Here is a 12996-nt window from a genome sequence, read left to right as displayed (position 1 = left end):
TATAGTGTAGGAGTTGCAGTAGTATAGTGTAGGAGTTGCAGTAGTATAGTGTAGGAGTTGCAGTAGTGTAGTGTAGGAGTTGCAGTAGTGTAGGAGTTGCAGTAGTGTAGTGTAGGAGTTGCAGTAGTGTAGGAGTTGCAGTAGTATAGTGTAGGAGTTGCAGTAGTATAGTGTAGGAGTTGCAGTAGTATAGTGTAGGAGTTGCAGTAGTATAGTGTAGGAGTTGCAGTAGTATAGTGTAGGAGTTGCAGTAGTGTAGTGTAGGAGTTGCAGTAGTGTAGTGTAGGAGTTGCAGTAGTATAGTGTAGGAGTTGCAGTAGTATAGTGTAGGAGTTGCAGTAGTATAGTGTAGGAGTTGCAGTAGTATAGTGTAGGAGTTGCAGTAGTGTAGTGTAGGAGTTGCAGTAGTGTAGGAGTTGCAGTAGTGTAGTGTAGGAGTTGCAGTAGTGTAGGAGTTGCAGTAGTATAGTGTAGGAGTTGCAGTAGTATAGTGTAGGAGTTGCAGTAGTATAGTGTAGGAGTTGCAGTAGTATAGTGTAGGAGTTGCAGTAGTATAGTGTAGGAGTTGCAGTAGTGTAGTGTAGGAGTTGCAGTAGTGTAGTGTAGGAGTTGCAGTAGTATAGTGTAGGAGTTGCAGTAGTGTAGTGTAGGAGTTGTAGTAGTGTAGGAGTTGTAGTAGTATAGTGTAGGAGTTGCAGTAGTATAGTGTAGGAGTTGCAGTAGTATAGTGTAGGAGTTGTAGTAGTATAGTGTAGGAGTTGCAGTAGTATAGTGTAGGAGTTGCAGTAGTATAGTGTAGGAGTTGCAGTAGTATAGTGTAGGAGTTGCAGTAGTATAGTGTAGGAGTTGCAGTAGTATAGTGTAGGAGTTGCAGTAGTATAGTGTAGGATTTGCAGTAGTATAGTGTAGGAGTTGCAGTAGTGTAGTGTAGGAGTTGCAGTAGTATAGTGTAGGAGTTGCAGTAGTATAGTGTAGGAGTTGCAGTAGTATAGTGTAGGAGTTGCAGTAGTATAGTGTAGGAGTTGCAGTAGTATAGTGTAGGAGTTGCAGTAGTGTAGGAGTTGCAGTAGTATAGTGTAGGAGTTGCAGTAGTATAGTGTAGGATTTGCAGTAGTATAGTGTAGGAGTTGCAGTAGTATAGTGTAGGAGTTGCAGTAGTATAGTGTAGGAGTTGCAGTAGTATAGTGTAGGAGTTGCAGTAGTGTAGGAGTTGCAGTAGTGTAGTGTAGGAGTTGCAGTAGTATAGTGTAGGATTTGCAGTAGTATAGTGTAGGAGTTGCAGTAGTATAGTGTAGGAGTTGCAGTAGTATAGTGTAGGAGTTGCAGTAGTGTAGTGTAGGATTTGCAGTAGTATAGTGTAGGAGTTGCAGTAGTATAGTGTAGGAGTTGCAGTAGTATAGTGTAGGAGTTGCAGTAGTATAGTGTAGGAGTTGCAGTAGTATAGTGTAGGAGTTGCAGTAGTATAGTGTAGGAGTTGCAGTAGTATAGTGTAGGAGTTGCAGTAGTATAGTGTAGGAGTTGCAGTAGTATAGTGTAGGAGTTGCAGTAGTATAGTGTAGGAGTTGCAGTAGTATAGTGTAGGAGTTGTAGTAGTATAGTGTAGGAGTTGCAGTAGTATAGTGTAGGAGTTGCAGTAGTATAGTGTAGGAGTTGCAGTAGTATAGTGTAGGAGTTGCAGTAGTATAGTGTAGGAGTTGCAGTAGTATAGTGTAGGAGTTGCAGTAGTGTAGTGTAGGAGTTGCAGTAGTATAGTGTAGGAGTTGCAGTAGTATAGTGTAGGAGTTGCAGTAGTATAGTGTAGGAGTTGCAGTAGTATAGTGTAGGAGTTGCAGTAGTATAGTGTAGGAGTTGCAGTAGTATAGTGTAGGAGTTGCAGTAGTGTAGTGTAGGAGTTGCAGTAGTGTAGTGTAGGAGTTGCAGTAGTGTAGTGTAGGAGTTGTAGTAGTGTAGTGTAGGAGTTGTAGTAGTGTAGGAGTTGTAGTAGTGTAGGAGTTGTAGTAGTATAGTGTAGGAGTTGTAGTAGTGTAGTGTAGGAGTTGTAGTAGTGTAGTGTAGGAGTTGTAGTAGTGTGTTGTAGGAGTTGTAGTAGTGGAGTGTAGGAGTTGTTGTCCTTCAACTAATATGTCACATAGCAGGGTGATGTAGCTAACATGTTGTTCCCCTTGTGGCCCCCACTAATTATGTTGTTCCAAAGTGCAGGAATAAGACCTCCAAGACTATGATTTCTTGAATCAACTTTAAGAACTTTACTCAAACTTCTTGTGCATATTCAATATAATATAGATACTTTTGTACAGCTTGGAATGTATTTATCATTGTCCCTTTGATTAAATATTTTACAGATTTACTGAACTCAGCAATCGCTCCGGGGCCTCTTCTCACAGGTACGTGTAATGACTGATACACATATAAATAATTTAAGGACAATTTATTAAACTTTCTGATGAGAATCTTCACAGGACATATGAAACATTGAACAAGGGTCTTTCTACAATCTATATTTCTGCCTTATTCTCACTGACAAAGACAAATAGGTCATTATCAGTGAGAATAAGGCTGGACAAGGGTCTCTCTACAATCTGTGTTTCTATGGATATAAAGAACTCAAACTCCTTATCCTCACAGTGTTGACAGGAACAGAGACTTCATTGTAGACAGAGTTTTACCTAGAGGAGACACTTTTGGCCTAAGTGTCCGTCTGCCCAGAAAAACAAAAAACTAGCAGATGTTGCAGGCAAAAGCCAGGCCTAGACTGGATTAACAGAGTTCGGCCTGATCTCATCCCCTGGTAGAGAAGGACCGGATTAGGGACCATTGGTTGTGAGGATCAGGTCATGAATCTTTTGAGACCTAATAATGCACAAATGTTAACCCTTTATTAAAGTTGCTGCCTCATTTTCTGCCATATTCTGTTACGTTATTGATCATTTATATATATTACTTTCTGTTGCACTCACAGCTATGACGTATGGTGAGATAATCACTCCAACATATACTGTGGTGTCTGAAGCTCCGACATCACCGGCTCCATCATCTACAGGATCAGAACAGAACTACATAACATCGTCTGAGCCCAGCACCACAGCTAAGGACAATAAAGATGGCGGCTTTGTATCACCAGAGATCGGCATCTCCACCGTGGTAGACCATAATGGAAACCAGACTGCAACTATGATCACCATATCAGATAATACCAATACTACTATTACTCCAGGTACAACACCTGACCATGGTATCGGCACCAGCTCCACCGTGGTAGACCATAATGGAAGCCAGGCTGCAACTATGATCACCATATCAGATAATACTACTATTACTCCAGGTACAACACCTGACCATGGTATCGGCACCAGCTCCACTGCCGGGATGGAACCAACATCTGACACCAGTACAACGAATATTAAAGATACATCCACTGAAAACAAGACTGTCAACCTGATAGATCCAACAAGTAATGGAAGTTCAACCAATATTACAGTCCCCACTGGTGCCAGTCCTACAAATAGTATCGGCCCAAAAACTGATAGTAAAACTACTACTGGGATTCATTTCCCTTGTCTTTATGGTAAGAAGGATATCAGCATCATAGACACAAGTGAGGAGATAAATACAGACATCTGCGATACCATAGAGACAGGTGAGGAAAGAGATAGAACAGAGACAACAGAGACAACAGAAACAACAGATACTACAGAGACAATAGATACAACAGAGGAGACAATAGATACAACAGAGACAATAGATACAACAGAGTCAATAGATACAACAGAGACAACAGATACAACCACTGACATCAGCTCCACCATAGAGACAACAGAATCATTAACCTCTACCCTTCCTCCAATAACTGTCCTTCCCAATACTACAAGTCAAACCTTAATACCCAGCACAACTACACCAACAACTACGCAAATAAGTGTAACAAACACTACAAGTATCAGTCTTACAACTATAACAAATATGACAACTCTTCTTACAAATGTAACCTCCACTATTCCTATAACAACTAGTCAGACGACCATAACCAATACAACTTTACTATCAAGTACTGAGGAAAGTGCAACAACTACAACACTGATAACATCCTCGAGGACTACAGGGACTGCAGCAAATACAACTATCAGCCCTGTAACCAATACTACAACCAGCACTACTACTACAACTACAACACCGACAACATCCTCGAGGCCTACACAGACTGCAGCAAATACAACCAGAAGTCCTGTGACCAATACTACAACCAGCACTACTACTACAACTACAACACTGACAACATCCTCGAGGACTACACAGACTGCAGCAAATACAACTATCAGTCCTGTGACCAATACTACAACCAGCACTACTACTACTACAACACCGACAACATCCTCGAGGACTACACAGACTGCAACATATACAACTTCTAGTCCTGTGACCAATACTACAACCAGCACTACTACTACAACTACAACACCGACAACATCCTCAAGGACTACTACACAGCCTGCAGCAAATACAACTATCAGTCCTGTGACCAATACTACAACCAGCACTACTACTACTACTACAACACCAACAACATCCTCGAGGACTACTACAGGGACTGCAGCAAATACAACTATCAGTCCTGTGACCAATACTACAACCAGCACTACTACTACTACTACAACACCGACAACATCCTCGAGGACTACACAGACTGCAACAAATACAACTATCAGTCCTGTGACCAATACTACAACCAGCACTACTACTACAACTACAACACCGACAACATCCTCGAGGACTACTACACAGCCTGCAGCAAATACAACTATCAGTCCTGTGACCAATACTACAACCAGCACTACTACTACAACTACAACACCGACAACATCCTCGAGGACTACTACATGTACTGCAGCAAATACAACTATGAGTCCTGTGATCAATACTACATCCAGCACTACTACTACTACTACTACTACTACTACTACTACTACTACTACAACACCAACAACATCCTCGAGGGCTACACAGACTGCAACAAATACAACTATCAGTCCTGTGCCCAATACTACAACCAGCACTACTACTACTACTACTACAACACCAACAACATCCTCGAGGGCTACACAGACTGCAACAAATACAACTATCAGTCCTGTGCCCAATACTACAACCAGCACTACTACTACAACTACAACACCGACAACATCCTTGAGGACTACTACACAGACTGCAGCAAATACAACTATGAGTCCTGTGACCAATACTACAACCAGCACTAAGACTACTACTATTACTTCTACTCCTACAACACTGACAACATCCTTGAGGACTACTTCATGTACTGCAGCAAATACAACAGCCTCAAGGACTACTTCACGGACTGTAGCAAATAAAACTATGAGTCCTGTGATCAATACTACAACCAGCACTACTACTACTCTCACTACAACTACTACTGTACACAGCTCAACAACTGGTAAGTTCTATGTCCTTCTCATAGGTAACTTAGGACTAATATGATTGGAAATGTCACATGGTCATTAGAAGCATTATGAGATTTCATTCTATAGTCAATAAGACCAATGAGGGTGTGTTCCAATGGTGCTCGGTCCCTCGCTGCTGCTGTTCGGACGGTGCTCGGTCCCTCCCTGCTGCTGTTCTGACGGTGCTCGGTACCTCACTGCTGCTGTTCTGATGGTGCTCGGTCCCTGTCTGCTGCTGTTCTGATGGTGCTCGGTCCCTCCCTGCTGCTGTTCTGATGGTGCTCGGTCCCCCGCTGCTGCTGTTCTGATGGTGTTTGGTCCTTGATCATCAACACTTTCTGGTCCCCACTTAGACAGTCACTGGTGAGGTTGGACACCACTATGGTTAGAGATTGGAATTTTTTGCATGTTGAGACAGGACATTGATCAGCGGGGATCGGATCGGACACCATTGGAACAGCAGCAGCGGGGACCATAATGTGATTATCCATTGCCCAAGTCCTTTTTGTATCATTAGGGTTGATTCATGAAAGCCATGAGCTTGGTGACCTGTGAGATGATGATGGGGATTCTGTACAGAAAGTATCAGTTCTGGTATCTTCTATCCAAAATAAGAGGCAAAAAACAGATCTACACAGGAGCCGTGATGTAAAGATACAGGGGGATAGATATAATACTCTCTTCTAATAAATGTGTATTTACAATTTTGTTTTGAGTTTTTGGATAGAAGTTGTCAGAACAACGCCCACTTGACATCACTTCCTATTGGTTATTGGGTGAAGCTGCACCTTAGAGACTTCCTGCTCTGCACCTATTGGCTGAAGCTGCATCTTACAGACTTCCTGCTCCACCCATCGTCTTCACTTTATACTGATAATTTCCCTTACGTCCTAACCAGTAGCACAGATGGGGTATTCTACCCCCCGCGAACTGGTAGGACAGATGGAATTTTTATTGATTAATAAACTAATTAACAAACCACACCCACAATACCCTGTATAAAGGAGGGGTCACCCTCTGTCCCCTTGTGTTTTTTTCTGTCCTCCCGGACAGTGGGACAGATGGTGACCCTCCGTGCTTAGGAGGTGTTCTCTCTTTTTCCACTGCCAGTTACTGGCTCCCCTTGAACAGCCTTCTGCGGCTGTAGGGAAAAATCTATAGTTAGCTCTGCTCACCTTCGAGCAGGCTCTCTCCATGGCTATCCCTCTGATGCCGACCTGGCTCTGAGGTTTCCGCCCACCGGCCCGGCTCTTTCTTCCTCTCTATGTGCGGCTAAGCCCCGCATCTCGGGCCGGCGGAAGTGACGTCAGCGGCGTCTTATGTCACTTCCCCTCCTTTCAAAAAAAAAAAAAAAAGAAAAAAAAGAGAAAAGAACAGCTTTTCCAATGTAAATATCGTTTCCCCAGGCATGGGGATCAGTCTCTCCCAGACACTTTTTAGATAATTACATTTAGATATAAATTTTTTATTAGAATAAATTATTTTCAGGTTGCTCCGCCCTAGTGGGCGGAGCTTCCTCTAGGCGCCAATTTTGAAGGGTTTTAATCCCTTCCAGAGTGCAGCTCAGTCTCCTTGAGCTCAGATGCATTGGCTTGTCCACGTATCTGTCTTTTGAGATTGTGATCTTAGGCCTGTACTGTCCTTGTGGAAAGTACTGTGACTTATTTTTCACTTGCGCTTTGGCTGCTTTTCGGTAGTCTTCTTTGCTTTAGATTTTATGAGTATTTTTTTCTCTGAGCTTGCTTAGTAATAATATCAATATCTTCCTCAGATTATGTCTACGGAAGGCTCCGCTGACCGTGAAGGTCCTGGGAAAAGGACCTCCAAGCGGAAACACCTCCCTTGTCATGATTGTAGTGTTCCGCTAGAAGATTCTTATGAATTTTCTAGATGTCCACCTTGTAGGGCCAAGACTCTACCCTCCCAGCTGGCGGAACCTACTGTGCAAGATATGTATTTGTGGGTTTCCACGAATATGTCTGCTATGCATGCATCCATTGAGGAATTAAAGCAAGCGGTTGCTCAGAAACGTCCCAGACCGGCCTCTCCCCCTAGAATGGATGTATCTATGGGACCGGATAAAGAAGATCCTACATCATCCTCTTCCGATGAGGAAGAGACCATCCCTTATTTTTTTCCGCTGGAAAAAACCCAGCGACTTTTGAGATCCATCAGGTCGGGGGACCAGGATGTTGATCCCGGGGAAGCTTCCTCCTCCGCCTCTAAGGAGCCTAGGGCCTTTAAAGCGGACGAGACCCTATTGTCTGTACTTAAGACAGAATGGAAAAAGCCTGAAAAAGGCCCGGTCTTGTCCAAACGTTTCAAGACCATGTTTCCCATTAGGGAAGATCAGCTGGCTTCATGGGGCCCTGTTCCCAAAGTGGACATAGTGGTTGCTAAAATGTCCAAGAGAACCTTGGTTCCTTCAGAGGATGGGTCTTCCCTCCAGGATCCAATGGACAGAAAAGCTGATTGCGCTTTTAGGCGCTCTTACTCGACAGCAGCTGCTTCAGCTTCAGTCTCTATTGCCAGTTCAGAAGTGGCAAACTTCCTGAAGACTCGCCTCTCCTCCATTCAGGCGGATTTAGACCAGGGGGGTCCCTAGAGACGAAATTTGGGCCTCCTTCAAAACGGCCAATCTGGCCATGGATTTTCTTTGCGATGCTGCTATCCAGCAGCTAAAACTGGCTTCTAAGACTATGGCCTTGTCTTCCGCCGGACGACGTCCTCGCTGGTTAAAGCCGTGGAAGGCTGACAACTCCTCCAAGCATACTCTTTGTAGTATGCCCTATGAACCCGGCATTTTGTTTGGTAAAGAGTTGGACCGCATAATGGAGGGCCTGTCTGACAAAAAGGGAAAGTCCCTTCCTCAGCAGTCCTTTCGCGGTCGGGGCAGGCGTTTTGGGGACAGATCAGCTGCCCAACCTAGACCCCAGAAGGAGTGGGGTAATCAACGCCGGGGCGGTAAGCGCTCCCGTGGTCCCAAGGAGAGAAGACTCTGACTATGGGCTTCTAGGAAGCTCTGGGTTCCCTGCCGGGTTGACCTTTCCAGTTTCCAATCCTGCCCCCCATATTCCTGTAGGCGGCCGCCTACATCATTTTTTAGATGCTTGGACTCTACTTATTCAGGATCCTTGGGTCCTGAGAATAATTTCAGTTGGTTATTCAATAGATCTTGTATCAATTCCTCCTTCCCGGTATGTGCAAACAAGAGTTCTTCCCCCAGTCAAGCAGTTGGTTCTAGAGTCTTACATTCTGGAGTATATCCAGAAAGGTGCCCTGGAGGAAGTTCCTACACCGGATTTGGGGGCAGGGATCTATTCCCCAGTCTTCCTTGTTCCCAAGCTAACGGGAGACTGGTGGATGATTATAGATCTAAGATTTTTCAATCAGTTTGTAAAGCACAAACGCTTTCGCATGGAAACCATTCAGTCTGTGGTCAACCTTATCTCGCCAGGAGATTACCTGGCCACCCTGGACTTAAAGGATGCTTACCTCCATATCCCTATTCATCCTGCATCCAGGAAGTATTTAAGGATCGCTGTTCAGGTAGGGGGAGTTCTAAAACACCTCCAGTTTGTAGCCCTCCCGTTTGGGATCTCTTCTGCCCCTCACACATTTACCAAGGTTGTGGTGGCAGTGGTAGCTGCTTTAAGGCTCCAGGGGCTCAGCATTGTTCCCTACCTGGACGATTGGCTCCTCAGAGCTCCATCGCAAACGATCCTGTCCCAACATCTCCAGCTAGCCGTATCCTTCCTTCATCAGTTGGGTTGGATAGTCAATTGGGCCAAGTCCAATTTCCTCCCGACAACATCAGTGAGGTTCCTTGGCTTCATAGTCGATACAATCTCAATGACACTCTACCTCACTCCCGAGAGAAAACTCTGGGTTCAAGAATCGGCTCAACATCTTTTAATATCCCAGAAAGTGTCCATTCGCACTCTCATGCGGATGTTGGGACTTATGTCCGCTACCGCAGATGCGGTACCTTGGGCTCTTTGGCATCTTCGCCCTCTCCAAGCAGAGGTTCTTGCCATTTGTAATCACCGGCCATCCGGCCTGAACAGGTGTCACTCCCTGTCTTGCGCAACCCGTTCTTCTCCGAGGTGGTGGTCTCACCTAGAGGACGGCCGGTCCCTGATCCAACCCTCTTGGATCATACTTACTACTGACGCATCCCTTGTGGGTTGGGGAGCGCATCTTCAGGATCTGACAGTGCAAGGTGCTTGGTCTCCTCAGGACAAACTATTAACCTCCAATCTCCTGGAGATTCGTGCAATCAGGCTAGCATTGCTGCACTTTGCTTCTGTCCTCCAAGGGAAAGCTGTCAAGATCCAATCCGACAGCATGACGGCTGTGATGTACATCAACAAGCAGGGAGGCACTCTGTCACAAAACCTCCTCAGAGAGGTGGGTCTGATCTTGGATTGGGCAGAAAGGAACCTCACCCACCTGTCCGCGGTTCATATTCGAGGATCCCTCAATATGATAGCCGACCGTCTGAGCAGAGGACTCCTAACCGCAGAGTGGTCTCTCCACCCAGACATATTCAGAGAGATAACGCTCAGGTGGGGTGTGCCAGAGATAGACCTCATGGCAACGAGGTTCAACTCCAAGTTGGAGAGGTTCTGTTCCCTTTACAGGGAAGACAACCCGGTGGCAATAGATGCTTTCTCAATCCCGTGGAGGTTCAGGCTGACCTACATCTACCCTCCAATTTCCTTGATCCCAAGGGTATTGATGAAGATCAGGCAAGACCAAGCATGCGTCATAGCCATAATCCCATTTTGGCCCAAGAGAGCTTGGTTCACCCAACTCTTTCAGATGAGTCGGGGACAATATTGGAGGCTTCCCCCAGAGCAAGCATTAGTGTCGGGGGACACGCACAGCTGCTCGAATCTTCAGATGTTCAACCTGACAGCATGGAGGTTGATCAGTCCCTTCCACATTTAGAAGGGCTTTCCAGAGCGGTCTTGAAAACACTCTCACACTCCAGAGCGGAGTCAACCAATAAAACATACAAAAGAATTTGGACAATTTTCCAATCTTGGTGCTCCAAGAAGCAAGTTGGAAGAGATATAGCTGCTCCTACCATTCTCAGCTTTCTCCAAGATGGACTAGACAAGAATTTGTCTCCTTCTACTGTCAAGGTCCAAGTTTCGGCCATTTCTGCTTACATTAATAAGCCTTTATCTCAAGACCCACTGATCAAAACATTCTTGAGAGGGGCCTCAAGGTTGAAACCTACAATTATACAACCAGTTCCCACTTGGGATTTATCAGTCGTACTCAAGGGACTGTCATCTCCTCCCTTTGAGCCTATGGAGGACGTGGACATGAGGTTTGTTACCATTAAAACAACATTTTTACTGGCTATAACATCTGCCAAGAGAATTGGTGAATTACAAGCGCTCTCTGCGTTTGAACCCTATACAAAATTCTTGCCAGATAGGGTACTATTGAGATTTATTCCATCCTTTATCCCTAAAGTACCTTCTTTCCAGAACATAAATCAAATAATTTCTCTTCCAGTCCTAGCTCCACGTCCATCCACTGACGAAGAAAGAGGCCTGCATTGCCTCGATATTTCGAGATGTCTCCGGATCTACTTAGAGAGATCTAAGCTGTTTAGGAAGGATGAAAATCTTCTAATCCTTTTTGCAGGGGCCCCGAAGGGTCACAAAGCCTCTAAACCTTCCATCAGTAGATGGGTAAAAAATGCCATTTGTGAAGCAATGGTATCTCAGAACATGGAGCCTCCTGAGTTCGTAAGAGCTCATTCTACCAGGTCTGTATCTACTTCCTTTGCGGAAAGGAATTTAGTTCCCTTGGAACACATATGCAAGGCTGCATCCTGGAGTTCACTCTCCACCTTTATCACCCACTACAGGCTTGATAGTAGAGTTGCCGATTACTCTTCCTTTGGACGGTCAGTATTATCTGCCGCCAGGCATGAGAGCCCTCCCTCATAGGGTTTCTGCTTGCCATATCCCCATCTGTGCTACTGGTTAGGACGTAAGGGAATCGTTAATTTCTAACGATAATTTGTTTTCCCTTAGTCCTAACAGTAGCACAACTTTCCCTCCCTAGTATTATTATTATTATTATTTTCTTTAGGTCTTAGTTCTTCTTGTTACAACACAAGGGGACAGAGGGTGACCCCTCCTTTATACAGGGTATTGTGGGTGTGGTTTGTTAATTAGTTTATCAATCAATAAAAATTCCATCTGTCCTACCAGTTCGCGGGGGGTAGAATACCCCATCTGTGCTACTGTTAGGACTAAGGGAAAACAAATTATCGTTAGAAATTAACGAATCTACTTTTACACCCTTTCCTTTCTGATGCAAATTCTAGAGGAAGGAGCAAAAAGTGGGCGGAGACCAGGAAGTTTGTGAGATGCAGCTTCAACAAACAGCTGCAGGGAAAGAAGTCAATGAGGTCAAGTATCAGCCAATAGCTGCAGAGCAGGAAGTGATGTCATAAGAGGTGTCATTCCGGCAGAGTTTCCTCTACAGCTATATCTTACTTCCTGTGGTGTTAAAGGGCCCCCTAAAAAAGCTCCTACATCCCTTACATGTTGGGGGGTCCAGTGCAAAGTGGCAACTTTTTTTGTGCAAGCCTCGTCTTTTTGGGAAAAATTTTGAGCAAACTCACTCTTTGTATAATAAACAAACAGAACAATTTAAACCCCCCAAAAAACTGAACTTGCGCAAAAATTTAGCAAAATGTTACCATTCTGCGCCGGTTTCGGGGATGATACATTCCCTCACTGTCTTACGTTACAACAAGTAGCGGTTCACTTTTTATTCCCAGCAGTCTCTCCGTTTTGTCAATGCGCATCCCTTCTCCTTTACTACCAAGAGTCTTATTTCCCAGCATGCCCTGAATCTTTTTGATACGTGTGATGGACTCCGGTGGGTCGCCAAAGTGCATTCATCAGAGCTACGACAAAGCAGGCACAATAGCCCCAGATAATAGCCCCGCCCCATGTAACGCTAATGACTAATGACATTATATATTATATACATTATAGAGACTGGGGAGGAGCCATGACAGGGAGACAGCATCTCATAGGGAGCAATGTATGGATTCTTCCATAGGGAAGACAAAAACACCCCCAACCTATAGCCGCAGCCAAGATGGACGCTTGAGTGATGTCATGTGTGATCGGTTCCTTAATTGGGCGGCGTTCCCTTTTATCCTTTATGTCTCTCCCGTCCTCAGACTCTAGTGACCTTTATGTATTTTTCCCAGGAACCTCAGTCCTTAAAGTTCAATTCAGGAGCCTCTCATCTGCGGACGCCACAATCGGCGCCGTCATACAGAAGGTAATTCATGGCTGATTTATAACATCAACTGTATAGAGCAGAATTCAGACTGTGCATTTATGTGTCTGTATATAGGTATATTAGTAGTGTGTGTGTGTGTGTATATATATATATATATATGTGTGTATTAGTAGTGCCTGTATATAGGTATATTAGTAGTGTCTGTATATAGATGTATTAGTAGTGCCTGTATATATGTGTAATAGTAGTG

At 44.6% G+C, this 12996-nt stretch overlaps 1 protein-coding gene across 1 annotated transcript in view; it reads left to right on the top strand.

The window, feature by feature from the left end:
• The first annotated feature begins 2961 nt into the window (after positions 1–2961).
• The window catches only part of LOC130274600 (mucin-2-like), a 49880-nt gene continuing 39845 nt past the window's right edge, over positions 2962–12996 (top strand). The window contains exons 1-2 of the mRNA XM_056523034.1: positions 2962–3637; positions 12712–12785. Coding sequence (XP_056379009.1) covers positions 2962–3637; positions 12712–12785 — 750 coding nt within the window. The remainder of the gene's footprint in view (positions 3638–12711; positions 12786–12996) is intronic.

Source organism: Hyla sarda, chromosome 5 (genome assembly GCF_029499605.1).
Source record: "Hyla sarda isolate aHylSar1 chromosome 5, aHylSar1.hap1, whole genome shotgun sequence".
Taxonomy (NCBI): Eukaryota; Metazoa; Chordata; class Amphibia; order Anura; family Hylidae; genus Hyla; species Hyla sarda.
Note: the sequence above shows the minus strand (reverse complement) of the source record. Positions and strands in the feature narration are given on the sequence as shown.